Source organism: Tenebrio molitor, chromosome 3, assembly GCF_963966145.1.
Source record: "Tenebrio molitor chromosome 3, icTenMoli1.1, whole genome shotgun sequence".
Lineage (NCBI taxonomy): Eukaryota > Metazoa > Arthropoda > Insecta > Coleoptera > Tenebrionidae > Tenebrio > Tenebrio molitor.
Genome location: NC_091048.1, coordinates 17453469 through 17467058, shown reverse-complemented (window position 1 = coordinate 17467058; position 13590 = coordinate 17453469). Strand labels below are relative to the sequence as shown.

The 13590-nt window shown below is 32.8% G+C and overlaps 3 protein-coding genes across 6 annotated transcripts in view; 2 read left to right on the top strand and 1 right to left on the bottom strand.

The window, feature by feature from the left end:
- LOC138127400 (ABC transporter G family member 20-like) overlaps window positions 1–7224 on the bottom strand; it is a 40828-nt gene extending 33604 nt beyond the window's left edge. The window contains exon 1 of one of the 3 annotated variants that reach the window (XM_069043455.1): window positions 7071–7224. The gene's annotated coding sequence lies outside the window, so the exon portion shown is untranslated. The remainder of the gene's footprint in view (window positions 1–7070) is intronic. The other 2 variants (XM_069043457.1, XM_069043463.1) reach the window with 2 other exon arrangements.
- A 346-nt stretch (window positions 7225–7570) lies between these two features.
- wfs1 (wolframin ER transmembrane glycoprotein wfs1) lies at window positions 7571–10962 on the top strand. 2 transcript variants are annotated; one of them, XM_069043452.1, is made up of 3 exons: window positions 7571–8220; window positions 8349–8453; window positions 8514–10962. In XM_069043452.1, the coding sequence occupies exons 1-3, from the start codon at window positions 8160–8162 to the stop codon at window positions 10886–10888; spliced, it is 2541 nt and encodes an 846-aa protein (XP_068899553.1). In that variant the 5' UTR covers window positions 7571–8159; the 3' UTR covers window positions 10889–10962. The 2 variants fall into 2 exon arrangements, with proteins under 2 accessions (XP_068899553.1, XP_068899552.1); XM_069043451.1 differs by having other exon boundaries at window positions 8511–10962.
- Window positions 10963–11526: 564 nt separating this feature from the next.
- Nop56 (Nop56 ribonucleoprotein) lies at window positions 11527–13464 on the top strand. The gene is made up of 4 exons (XM_069043466.1): window positions 11527–11685; window positions 11788–12160; window positions 12215–12413; window positions 12470–13464. Exons 1-4 carry the CDS (start codon window positions 11683–11685, stop codon window positions 13365–13367), a joined length of 1473 nt encoding a protein of 490 aa, XP_068899567.1. The 5' UTR covers window positions 11527–11682; the 3' UTR covers window positions 13368–13464.
- The last annotated feature ends 126 nt before the right edge of the window (window positions 13465–13590 follow it).

Genomic DNA, 13590 nt, shown 5'->3' with positions numbered 1-13590 from the left:
ATAAATATAAATTACAATTGTATTGACATAAATAAATGATGGAAGATATCATTGCCAGTGGTTTGCATAAAGATATAAACAAACACATAAAATACTGAACGCGAAGGCCTTCCAATTTTATTCTTACAAGAACTGGGACTCGTAAACTGCATTAGTACTACACGGTAATTTAAATATTAGCAACAATTAATTTCATTCTTGTGGTTAATTGAAATGATACTTATTTACAGTGCACTTGTAATTGATTTATTTAATGCAATTACATATAAAGAAAAATGTTCACAATAACCTTTTGTTAACCAGTTTATTATTTTTTTGTTCGACTCTGTCAGAATTTGAGAATTTTTTCCTATGTGAACGGATTTTGATAAATGTCACAACTTGTCAAAACGAAACGTCAAGCTAATTTTAAAGGTTTTAAGCGATTTGGAGCCTTTAAGGGGCTCGTCGAACAAAAAAACGTTGTATTCAACTCGTTCGTGTGTAAATTGGGGTTTTTTGGCACTCGTGGGCCTTTAAAACGCTCGTTTCACTCGCGTTTTAAAATGGTCCACGCGTGCCAAAAAAGGCCCAATTTACACACAAACTCGTCAAATAAACTACTAATAGGCCACAACAAACGGGTCATCACTATTAAAAAAAAAAGTATGAGCAAAACAAAATTACTATAATTTTAAATTAAATTTGGGAGCAGATGTATACGTAATAGTAGGTATATTATATGACAAGGGACTAAAGTGCACCTTTTCATTTTTCATGTAATTATTGCCCTTACTACGTTCGTGTAATAAACGGACGTAGACGAGTTCCTCCCAGCGGTTAGTTTACACCACAGGTGTTCGGTACTTAGCTGTTCTCTGTAGACGAGTTGCTCCCGCTTATTGTCGAAGGATTAAGGAAGGCGGCAGGTATATTTTTACATTTTTGAGTGCAAGATAAACGAATATTTGCTAAATATTAAAATAAAATGTTTACTCCCAGGAGTATTATTACAACATAGGTTTATTATGATAAGAGATTATTTGTACAAAATTTATTCTAGGGAGTATTCCATTTTCATAATTTTCTATTAATTTTTGTAATGTCTCCTTTTTGTTTCTTACGTCGTTTCTCAACTTTTTCATTCCTCTGTTTGCAGATTGAATTTTGCTATACGGATATGTTTGAAAACTAATAAGTGCATCTAAAAAAGTAAAAATGGAAGGATGACTAGATTAAAAATTATTTTTTAAATGTGCAGATAATAATTACCACCCCTGCAATGCAGTCTAATCCCCAACCCTTCGCTACCTGCATCCAAGATTAGGATATTTTGGGTACCGGGAGGAACTCGTCTCCGCCGTAATAAACAAGTAAATTTGCATAATATGTAATTATTTTAACAACGTGACATTGTTCAGTACAAAGATTGTAACATATAATACCTATGTAAATATTAATATGAAATAAGTACCTACAAATATTCAGTTTTGTTCATTTGAACATTTTGTATTGTGTTTTACAAGGGTAAATTTAATTTTCTTATTCATATACAGGGTGACTGACGAAAAACATCAGCTTCTTTTTTTTCAAATAGCACTGTACATTTTTTATTCAGTATTGTAGAGATTTGTCTTCTGAATATAAAAATGCAAACTATGCCCACTCATTAAACAAAAGTCAAGAAATTAAAGAGTAAATGTACAAAATTTAAAAATCAAGTGACCAAAATAAACAAGAGAGAAATTTGTTCTAAATGCTCGAAATGACTAAGTAAGCTTTGAATATTCATTTGTCAAAACAGTTTGATAATAATAAATAATCATGTTTCTGAGGACGAAAATTTCCAAAGACGATTTAGTGTTAACGTGTGGTGTGGCATTTTTGGAGATAGAATGGACTAGTGGGTCCCTTTTTTACTCGTATTGATAGCAGTCTCAATCAAACAAAATATCATATTATTTATTATCAAACGAAATAAGCAACTTTCTGGATAAGATATCATTAACAGTGTTGAATAGAGTCGTGTTTCATCAGGACTGCGCCATACCACATAATGCACGCATGAATTTTGTATTTTTAAATCATTTAAATCATTTTGGTAAACGATGAATGGGTGCTCATGTAGCTATTCGATGGCCCGCTACATCCCCAGATTTGAATTCATTGGATTTTTTTATATTCATTCCAAACATTCGAGACAATGTTTATTTGACCCCACCAGGTACCCCAAAAAAGTTAAGAAAATGGATAGTGCGAGTATGTCAGGAAAAACCCCGAAATTTTTTACTGAATGCAAAGATGGGAATTTCTAGAAGGTATCGACAGTGTCTGCAACAGCATTGAGGAAATTTTGAACAACTAGAATAGATTTTGTATTGTTTACAAATTTGATTACCTACTTGATTTTTAATTTTCAATTTTTTTCAATTAAAATAAATTTTTTGTTTTTTCTTTTAATGTACAAATATTCAGAAGAAGATTCTTTATAAGAACGAATAAAAAAATATATAGAGTGTAATTTGAAAAAAAAAAGTTGGCTATCGTCTGTCAAAAAATAGATGTCGAAAAAAATATCGAATAGGATAATAATGAAGTGCTTTTCGAACTATTTCATTTGATGTGTCATTTATTCAAATCGGATAAAGAATAAGTAAGATACAGCGTCAAAGGTTTTTCGTCAGTCACCCTGTGTACATTATCGTGCGTTCATTTAAATTTATTCTCAAAATTGGCGTTGGAGAGTCGATTGAGAACGCACCACTCGTGTAAAAGCGTAAGATTTAAACAGCTGATTCGTGATTCGTTATCCGCATAGTGCGTTCACAATCGAGTCTTCAACCCCAACTTTGAGGATAAATTTAAGGCTAGGGCCACACTACAGACTTTTGATCGGCCGACAATTTAGTTGGTTCTTAATAAGTATGAGGACTTATGTGTGTGCGCACACTAAAGCGATTGTAGTCGGCCGACAGATTGATCGAAAAATAGTTGGAATTCCCATTCAACAAGAAAGTTGGCCAACTATTGATAGAGCATGGTGTACAATACGAGTGCACACATTCACCGACTATTCAGTCGGTGATCCACACATATTAGGCGTACAGTGGCTCTCTGCAGTGCAAACATTTCGATTTTTAATTTATGATTATGAAAGGTATTCAATATGTTGAACTAAAGGATATTTTAAACCTATGTCAAATCTCATATGTATTTAATTAATATCGCGTAAGATTTATTAAGATACCAACAAAAGTAGGAAATATTCCAGCAAAAAATGAGACTTGCTTTATTATTTAAATATCTATAATTCAGAATTAAACTAGATTCCTTTACACATATTTTTATGCGTTAATACTAAGGTAAAGACGCAGTCGGAACGCGCTACTATGAACTACGACAATAACCGTTAATAATAATTATTCGTAATTTTTGTTCATTACCAAAAGTGAAAAAAGACCATAAATTCGAATGAACTTTCAAATTCTATTAGGACCCCTCATAAAGTTTAAATTTTTGTTTTTTTTTTACTTTTTCCTTTATTGCTCCGACACGTTTTTTTAAACCACCTTTGCAATCTCTTTTTTATTGCTGTCTTCTCCGCCTTCGCATTACCCTTATTCCTTAATTAATGACTCGTTATTAGAATTGAAGAAATTGAAAAAAGACCAGCTTTATGTAGTAAATCAGCAGCGAGTCCTGGCACAGTGCAAAAATTTTGATTTTTAATTTATGATTATGAAAGGTATTCAATATGTTGAACTAAAGGATATCTTTATCCTATGTCAGATGTCATATTTAATTAAAATCGCATTGATTTTATCAACTGTGCATAAGCAGTCGGCCGATTAATAGTCGGCTGTCTGCGCACCAACGCCACCAACAGCCAACCAAACAGTTTAGTTTGCCTGGTGTGCGCGGAAGCTACCCAATCGGACTAAATTATCGGCCAATTATTTAGTCTGTAGTGTGGCCCTAGCCTTAATGAACGCACTTTGACATATTACATAGGTCCATTCGATTAGCAATAAATTAACTTAGTCGGCTGTGCTTTCACTCCCAAGGGACTGACTAAAAGTATGTATTGTCGGCATCATTAAACTCTAAAAGAGTTAAGGCCATCCCAATACCAAAGAATATCGTGACGAAGTTCAAATAATTGTTGATTTTCGACAAGTAAGAAATAAATAGGCAATTCTTCAAAACTAGGTACATACCTACTCTTCCAGTGTACAAGCGAAAATGATGAAGAGTAAATTGTTTTAAGCCCTTGATCCACCGTGTGGTAGGTAATTAAACCAATTAGCATATTCTGATAAATACAGGATTGTTCTAAATGATTGTAGTCGAAGTAAGCCATGCCCATGTTATTACATTTTTGCCGCTTTCATGTTAACTGTTAGTTTTGTCGCTATGAAAAGTGCGGTGATGAGATTTTTATTTATTTTTATTAAATTAACGATTGAATCCAGAAATATTGAGTTGTTTTGCAATCAATTTTAAAAATATTGAGTTGTTTTGCACCCAATTTAACTCCCGTGTGTGAATAGTGTGTACTCACTTATTCACATCATTTTGATGTTTTTTATATGGAGCGGCAACCATAAATTTTACATTCAGTTTTTACGCCTACTTGAACTACATTCATTTATAATAACATTAGTTGATTAAATGTGCAAAATGTAAACCTCCATTCAATAATAAAGTTTTTGCTCAAATGCATTTTGCAGTAGGTAGTTCGAGTTATGACAACGCAAGTAATAGAAAACTATGAAAACCATAACGCAAATCACTTTCGTTTTCAACAAGATGGAGCTCCTTCACACTACATTCAAGTGGCCCGCAAGATCATCCGATTTAAATCCTTTATATTATTTCTTATGGGGACACTTGTACGTATTGTACGTATTTAATCAATAAGTCATCTATCAAACATCTTACTTAAACTTGGTAATTGTTTGATCTTATGCATTTTAATTACAGGCACTTCTTCATTAATGTTTAATTACTCAATTTCTCAATTTACAGAAATATTTTTATTGGTAGTGAAATTTAGAACCTTAAATAAACTAAAGTTGTTACCGTCGTGTGATGTGTTCATACTTTACCCTCCAACACGTTTTAGAAAACTTTCATATAAGTCAAGTTGGAAATTGTATTGAACAATAATTGTAATTACTGAAAGTAGAATGGAAAACCTTGATTTTCAACAGCTTTGCATAATAATATTTATAAAAAAGATCAACTGTTCTGCGGAAACTAACGCGATAATTAATAAAGCAGGCGTAACAAAATAATTATTCTTCTGTTTCAATGTCATAAGAATAATTTTTATTAGATCATTTATTTCAATATAATTAACAGGTGACTAGAATTTCTGCTTACTCAGCATCCACTTCACAAATAATTATTGTATTGTATGTTAATTAAAATATATAGATATTATAAACTTCTCTACACATTGTATTTATCAAGAAGTTGTACATTTCTTGTTGAGACGAAAAAAAGCGCAGATTAATGAAGGTTGTTCAAGTAATTAAAACCGGTTTACGAGCAGATTTAATTTGGGTCGATACATCTGGTTGCACTATTAACTTTAAAGGTATTATTGTTAATGAAGTACGAGTAAATCTCACCTTGATAACGTTGAGGAATTTTCTGTAAGCAACACACGAAAAAAATTTTTCAACCTGGTGAAGCTGTGTTCTAGAGCAAATGATTGGTTTTATTTCCTTTTTAGAAATTAACGTCATACACGAACCGTGTTGAAAAATTAAAATTACCTTGAAATGTTCATTGGTTTTGATAAAATTTAAAGGAGAAAAAAGTTACTATCGGATAACATTTGACTGCCTTAAATACTTTTAGAATATTTACATTTAAATAAGTTGAACTAAAAACTGGTTTCTCTGATAGATACGTGCGAAAAATTATTCTGTTAGCGTGTTGTGTATGTTTTATTCCTTTTTAATCTATTTTCTAAGTGCTTAAAATCATATTTACTCAAAGAGTGTACTATCTAGTTTATTGATCCTTCGTTAGTAAGTATATTCAAAATAGTGGGCAACAGTTTGCAGTTAAATTATACAAATTCAGTGTTGATTCTGTCAGATTTTTTTAGAAACCAATTAGTGCGTCTTATCCTTAAAATCACAAACAAACAAACCTTATTACAATTAAAAATAGCTGCAACTTACAGAAAGAAAAAATAAACTGAAAATAAAAAGATATAGATGAGATTAAAGAAAACATACTTAATTTCGATTTTTTAATCGCTTCAAAGTTCCTAGGTGGTTAGCAAATTCGTATGTGAACGATTATGTGAATGGTAATGTATTATTCCTCGTCATTGATTTCTAAAGGAAAATTGATCAGAAAGAAAATGAGTAATACTAGGTATAGAAGAGAGAGATTATGTATTTATATAAAGTACATCATTATAAAAGACCATGAGTTCATTTAATGAATTTTTCTCACCATAATTTTTACTTTAAATAATTATTGCAAAGCTAAGTAGGTATTGTTTGCTTCAGCCATCTGTGTAAGTTTTAATTGGAAATATGTATATGAAGTAAAAAAACAAATAAAACTTCGAAAAAAATACTTGGAACAGTTTAAATAATTGAATTTACCCTATTTTAACATCAGCATTAGATGTATTTTACATTATGCTCCTGTTTTCTTAAATTATCTAAAGATCATCAAATTTGACCAACTCTCAAAGGAATGTATTTAGCTAATTACCTTACCTTTTTAAAAAATACTTCTCCCTGCTTAAATATACAGAAATGTATGGAAAATAATGTTTAAAATATTTACGGAACATTTTGTCAAGGAAATTGATGAACGAGTAGTTCCTATTTTTAAAAGGTCAAGATTTTTATTTATCCTTAAAAATTATAATCGCCCAGATGTTTGAAGAGTGTTGCAAATTTATTGAAACACATTTTTTCTTAAAACAAAACGTATTATACACATAATAAAAAATATAATTAGTGTAAAAATGTCCTCTATAGTTTTCCCAAGAAGTAGTTTTTTTTAATAAATAATAGTCCATATAAAATGTATGTATACAAAGAAAAATGACTTGCCTGCAGTTTGTGTAGGTACCCCAAGCGTTCACGAACACAAAAATCCTTTACGCCTTCGTCGTACACCAGCCGCTGCTAAACTGGTTGGCCAAATGATTACCATGTATATATTCACATTTGTTGCTTTTCAGCAGGAAATCACTATATTGCTAACCTTGAATTGCCTGTGAAGGAATCGATGAACGCACCTATTTATTAATAAAAACCTCGACAATTTGGTATAATTGTCACACACAACTCATTTAATAAACAAATGTGTTTATCATCTATCCTTAAAATTTAAACAAAATGATATTAATAAAAATTCAAAAGTTTGTAAAATACGAAATGTGTCGGTGAATTAAACCCAACGTGCTCAATCAATTGTTGGATTAAAAAATGTTTAAGTCAATTTGCACACAAAAATGTTCAAATCAGCAAGATATTGTAATACATAATACAACCGTTGCCACTCTTATCTTTGCGCAATATATGTTTACACTTTCATTTAAACTTGTTCGACTTTTAAGATAACAGCGTTAACTGCATCGATTGTTCTTTTGTTTTGTCTTTTTGGAGGTCCCACCGCTACACATATTATTGCAACTTAATTGCAAAATAAAAGCTTTTTTCGAGTTCGTGTTATTACCTGTCCTGTTAATAGTTGAAAAAATTAATTTAAACATAAAATAAAAGAACTCTAGAACAAGATAAAACACACATTTTATTGAAATGAACCTCGACATTGTTTTATCTTATTTTGAGGAAATTTTCTGTAAGTATACCCTTTTAAAACTTGCATTTCTTTGAAAGCTGATAAAAATTAATGTGTGTGATAACTAATGGGAATGGTAGGTAGGAGTAACAGCTATATTCGTGCGTCTATTCTTACAAAACAATTTTTTGTATATATGTTAAATGTGACGTTCATGATTGTTAATCGCATAATTATTTTATTATACAATAATAAAATTTAAATGTAAATGTTTTCTGCCACACAGATTTATTGCAGTTTTAACTAGGCAACTTAAAATACACAGTGCAACTTGTTTGGTGGTATATGATTGGTTGCATAATCCATTGATGTTTTGACATTTAGTTTATTTACAAATGATGGCTGGAGTGGTACCAAAAAGAGCCACATCTGGGAGGAAACAATGGTCTTTACATGGTAATTTTAAGTTAAAATTCTACATTAACACTAGTGTTTCATGTGATTCAATGTAAATCAATTATTTTGAAGCGGTGTTTTTTTGAAGGTTACATTTTTAGTTTATTTTCTATAAGAAATATTTTTAGATGGCCCTAGAAGTTCTTTGAAGCGTTTAAGAAGTCAAATGGCCACTGATGGTTGTCCAGAATCTCAAGTGGTTCTGGCGAAGCAGTTACTAGATGAGCAGTGTGGTAATGAGAATTTGTGATGTGATCTCGTACCATTATGTTACAATAACATATTTCTAGAAGTAGAAAAAGAGGCTAAAGAAAATGAACGTTTGGGCGTGTATTGGCTGATCAAAGCATCAGAACAGGGTAACATGGAAGCCACAAACTTATTGAAGACATGCTTACAGACTGGGAAAGGTATAACCGAACTGAATTATTTAGATGTAAAATCTTGTATAAGTATGACTCAACATGAGAAATTGGCGCGCAAGGCCGCCAGGGAAATGTTCGCTAGTTTATCAAATGGTGGGGATTACATTACATCTGATCAGTTGCAAAAGAAAATACTTGCAATTGACAGAGAACAAGGCCAAGTGAAAACAATTCAGAAGGAAACTCACGAAAATGGGCAAATCAATGGCGAACTCGTCTATGATGAAATCGAGTCAGATGAAGAAACAGATTGGTACCAAAAATCTGATGTCCATAATGAAAAATTGACTGAGGATCATTTGGTATCAGCTGCAGTAGATTACTCCCACGGACACCTTCCCATAGTAAACCGCACGTTGTGTTTATCTGAACCGGATCTGAAAGCTTTAGATCATATTCCCCTAGTGCACAGGTCGATTTTGCACCCCATTCTCGCCTTAAAAATCTTATATTACAAATTGATAAAATTTTTGGGGAGACAGTTCACACTCTTTTTCCCGTTAGCCAAATCGGAAACGCAGTTACTCGCGTTGATGTTAGTTTACGCACTTGTTAGTGCCGACAGTATTCTCTATTTCCTCCCGATGGTTTTCTTCTACGTCAGTTTCGTCGTTATGGTGATTGTGACGTTTCACATGTTACAGATGAAACGAGAATTTCATGATTTCCGTCTGTGGTCGGGATTGTTCATATGTTACTCGGGGGGAGACTTGAATCCCGAGGAGGCCGAATTTCAGTACATTCGTAACAATCTGAAGCCGTACGGCATGTTTTTTGGTGCCCTTTTGGTCAATTTCGTTGTCTATCCTGTTATCGTGGACCAGTGGATCCCCCAGTCTGAACTCATGATAATTTCGTTTTGTCTCACTTTTGCAACACTGTTGGGCTTCATGTATAAAAGAAGAGGGAAGACTGTTTTTGACCTGTTGGTGTTTTTCAGTTTTGGTATTAACGTCTTAGCTAAGTACCCATATGAGACTGATCCTGTGGTGGCTCAAGGTTGGCGATTTCTCGATTTAAAAATCCCAACCTTTGCAAGTTATGTGATTGGTAACGGAATCGAATTTTGTATTAATTTCAGATTACTGCTTTATCTGTGTATACCAGTATTGTTGGTCAAAATAGCTTCTAGACAGAATTGGAAAGGGACTTATCAAGTTTTAATTCCTCATTGTGTGACACTGGGTTGGCTGCAAATTTGCATCATCAGCTCCCAGGGAGCTACAATGTTCGGTTTACTGCGCGGCAGCTTAGCTTTAGTCGGTATTGTATTATTTTTACCACTAGTCGGTTTAACTAGTGTCATTTTACCTGCGGCTGCTTTAACTAAGTGGATCATAACATCTGATTTCATTTTCAGCGTCTGTGCGTTCGTTGTCTTGAGTGCTTTAGGGTTAGGATTGTGCTGGGTTTGTGCCCAGACACGCTATAACAAAATTACGGCTCTCGTTCAGATTTTGTCCACAGTTGTTGCCATTTTTACACTTGTAAATTCTGCGTATTATAAAAATGAGGAACACTATTTCGATAATAAACTACCGGAATTTCTCTCGTGGGACGTTTATCAAAGATTTTGTCATCAACCTGTTTGGCAAGAAGAAAATATAGCCATTGCCCAAATAAAGTGTGCACAGCTGCAGAATTCTCACATAAATTGGGACGGCTACATCAACGATGTAAAAGTTAGGTCGATCTCTAATCATTTTCAGATGATCGTTGATCAGTTCCCTTCGTCTTTTCGCCAGTATTTGTATTGTTTTTACGGTGAGGAAACTATAAATGACTGTAGCAGTTTTCCTCAAGCTGTTCGGGAAGAGTGTAATTCCTTTTATAATGCAATTAAGTCGGTCAAGTCTTGTTCTCTTCAAAAATATAATTCGTACACCTTTGAGATTACAACGAGGGTACAATCGGGTATCTGGAGCAAGAGTCCAGAAGTAACTATCCTCGTTGATGATTACTTTAAAAATTTTACCCTCAGTCTAAAACCCAACGATCATATTTGGTTCAAGGGGAGACTTTTTAACAACGAAGGGGTGGGTTCTGATGGTATTTTAGGCGGTTTTAAGACCCACGTCCATCTAGATGAGATGGGTTGTCTTGCTTGCAGTAACAATAAGTTAACAAATATTAAAAAACAAACAGAATCTAAGTTTAATATTGAAACCTTTATGAACGCCGTAGTTTTGGGCTTTAAATTTGTTTTAAATGTTGTCTTGAGTCCCGTTGTAACTTTTAAGTAGAATGTTACGTAACTATTAATGTTTAACAAATGTATTTATTTGTATGTTATTAAATGTTAAATTATTTCACTCAATTGATATGTTTTTATTCAAATTTAAAAATATATATTTGGATCTTGAATTTCAAGCAGTGATAACTGAAAATCACTAACCGACGCCCTAAATTCCCTAAAAAATATAAGTATACAAATCGCCCAGTGTTTAATTGATCAAGTTTTTATGTTTAAAATTATTTTTTAAAAATTGATTAATCAATACAAAAGATTAGGTAATCATAATAACCTACACAGCAGAAACATACATTATTTTCTTATTATTTATAAAAGGATAAAATAATAGAATAAATTTTTTACTCGCAATTTTTTAGTGTTAAAACATTTATAATTATGTTGATTAAGTAAAGGAGAAAGGTATGTATGTAGAAGGTTAATAGAAATAATAGTTAATAACAATTTACAGTTTCTGATTCTATGCCCCCCTCAAATACATATTAAAAATTTTAATAAATAAATAAATAATAATAAAAAATTTAAATGCTTGACAATTCTCCTTTTCAGTGTTTGTCACATTCATTTTACTATTTTAAAAATTGATTTTAGTGCAGGGGGTCTATCCGTACAAATTCGCGGGCGTTTTGCATTCTGGGCATAACGAATGATGATAGCGCGTAGTTGTCGGCATCCGCATCGGTCATGTTGTCGGTTGTCGTGGTTATGCTAGCATTAACACGTGTAACTGTGATGTACAATTTTTAGTTTTTATGTAATTTTTTCTTTTATTAAGGATAATTAATAATGGTAAGAAAAGTATTTTATATTTTGAATTTTTTAAAGTATAATTTTGGATAAACTTTGCTCTATTTGTAAACATAACCTCACTTCTAACCGCATGTTTTTTAGTCGAAACTATTTGTATTATTTGAACACGCTGCCGGCTATGGAGTATTCAAAGTGGAAGAATTTGAAGAAATCGGCATGTTATTGCCTCAATTGGAAGCCGCAATACATGACTTGGCACGTTTTAATAGTGTAGTCCAGTTGGTCGGATTTTCACCCTTTAAAACTGCAGTAACAGCTCTGGAAAACATTAATGCAATTTCAGAAGGTATTTTACCAGAAGATTTACAACACTTTTTGGACATCACAATCCCAAAGAGTAAGAAGAAAAATAAAATTAGCCTTGGGGTAAGTGACCCTAAATTAGGAGCTGCAATTACTGAAGCTTTGGGGATACCTTGTACACATGTGGGTGCTGTACCTGAAGTAATTCGAGGTAATAGTTGATAGATAACATTATTTGCTGCAATGTACTGAGGTTTTTTTACAGGAATTAGACATCATTTTCATAATCTTATTAAAGGATTTACTGCCAAAAGTTCAGGAGTAGCACAGTTAGGTTTGGGCCATTCATATTCCCGAGCTAAAGTCAAATTTAATGTTCACAGAGTTGACAATATGATAATCCAGTCTATTGCTCTTTTAGACCAACTTGATAAAGACATTAACACTTTTTCAATGAGGATTAGGTAACATTTTAGTTACATCATATGTAACGTCAGTTATTTTCCATGGTTTGTTGTAGAGAATGGTATTCATACCATTTTCCAGAATTGGTCAAAATTGTCCCTGAAAATTATACTTACGCCCGTTTGACAAAATTCATTAAAAACCGCAAAGATCTTACGGATGAGTCTTTAGCGGATTTAGAAGAGATCACAATGGATTCTGGTAAAGCGCAGGCAATTATTGATGCGTCCAAATCTAGCATGGGTATGGACATCAGCATCGTTGATCTAATGAATATTGAAATGTTTGCTGGTCGAGTAATAGCTTTGGCTGACTATAGAACCCAACTAGCTGAATACTTGAAAAGTAAGATGAACGATATTGCGCCAAATTTGGCAAAATTGATTGGAGAACAAGTGGGCGCGCGATTGATAGCACACGCTGGATCTTTAACAAATCTCGCCAAATATCCAGCGTCGACTGTACAAATTTTAGGAGCCGAAAAAGCTCTTTTCAGGGCCTTAAAAACAAGAGGAAATACGCCTAAATATGGATTATTATTCCATTCCACGTTTATTGGACGAGCGGGGACAAAAAATAAAGGTCGCATCTCACGCTATCTGGCAAACAAGTGTTCGATAGCGTCAAGAATTGATTGCTTCTCCGAACAGCCGACACACATTTTTGGGGAGAAATTAAGGCAACAAGTTGAAGATAGACTTAAGTTTTATGAAAATGGCGATATTCCTAAGAAAAATATAGAAGTTATGAAGGAAGCTATGGAGGAACTTGAGCAAGAGACAGCACAAGCTAAAATTGAGAAGAAAAAGAAGAAAAAACAGAAGTTGGATGAATCGACGCTGAACGATACTCTTGGGGAAAACGGTGTAAATCAGAGTAATGGCGGTGGCGAAGAAACAGAAGAGCCACCCAAGAAGAAGAAAAAGAAAAATAAGAAAAACAAGCAAGAATGAATATTAGGTTTAGATAAAAATATAGTTTATTTTTAAACCCACATGCTTCTTAATCTACTAGGATTCTCATTGCATTTTAAATATATAATCAAACTATTGTTTTTTTATTATTTTGTCCGAACAATAAAATAATTTTGGTGACATTAAAAAAACTTCTAGAAAGCTTGTGTATAATTTTGTAAAATATTCAATGCAAAGTATACCCTGCAATTGTTCAAATTGT

Excerpts from the sequence above, each read along its gene's own strand:
- wfs1 (XM_069043451.1), top strand. The coding sequence starts at position 8,160 with ATGATGGCTGGAGTGGTACCAAAAAGAGCCACATCTGGGAGGAAACAA. Across the intron at positions 8,221-8,348 it reads GAAACAATGGTCTTTACATG|ATGGCCCTAGAAGTTCTTTG; the intron begins GTAATTTTAAGT and ends AAATATTTTTAG. Across the intron at positions 8,454-8,510 it reads GTTACTAGATGAGCAGTGTG|AAGTAGAAAAAGAGGCTAAA; the intron begins GTAATGAGAATT and ends ACATATTTCTAG.
- Nop56 (XM_069043466.1), top strand. Across the intron at positions 12,161-12,214 it reads TGTACCTGAAGTAATTCGAG|GAATTAGACATCATTTTCAT; the intron begins GTAATAGTTGAT and ends GTTTTTTTACAG. Across the intron at positions 12,414-12,469 it reads ACTTTTTCAATGAGGATTAG|AGAATGGTATTCATACCATT; the intron begins GTAACATTTTAG and ends GGTTTGTTGTAG.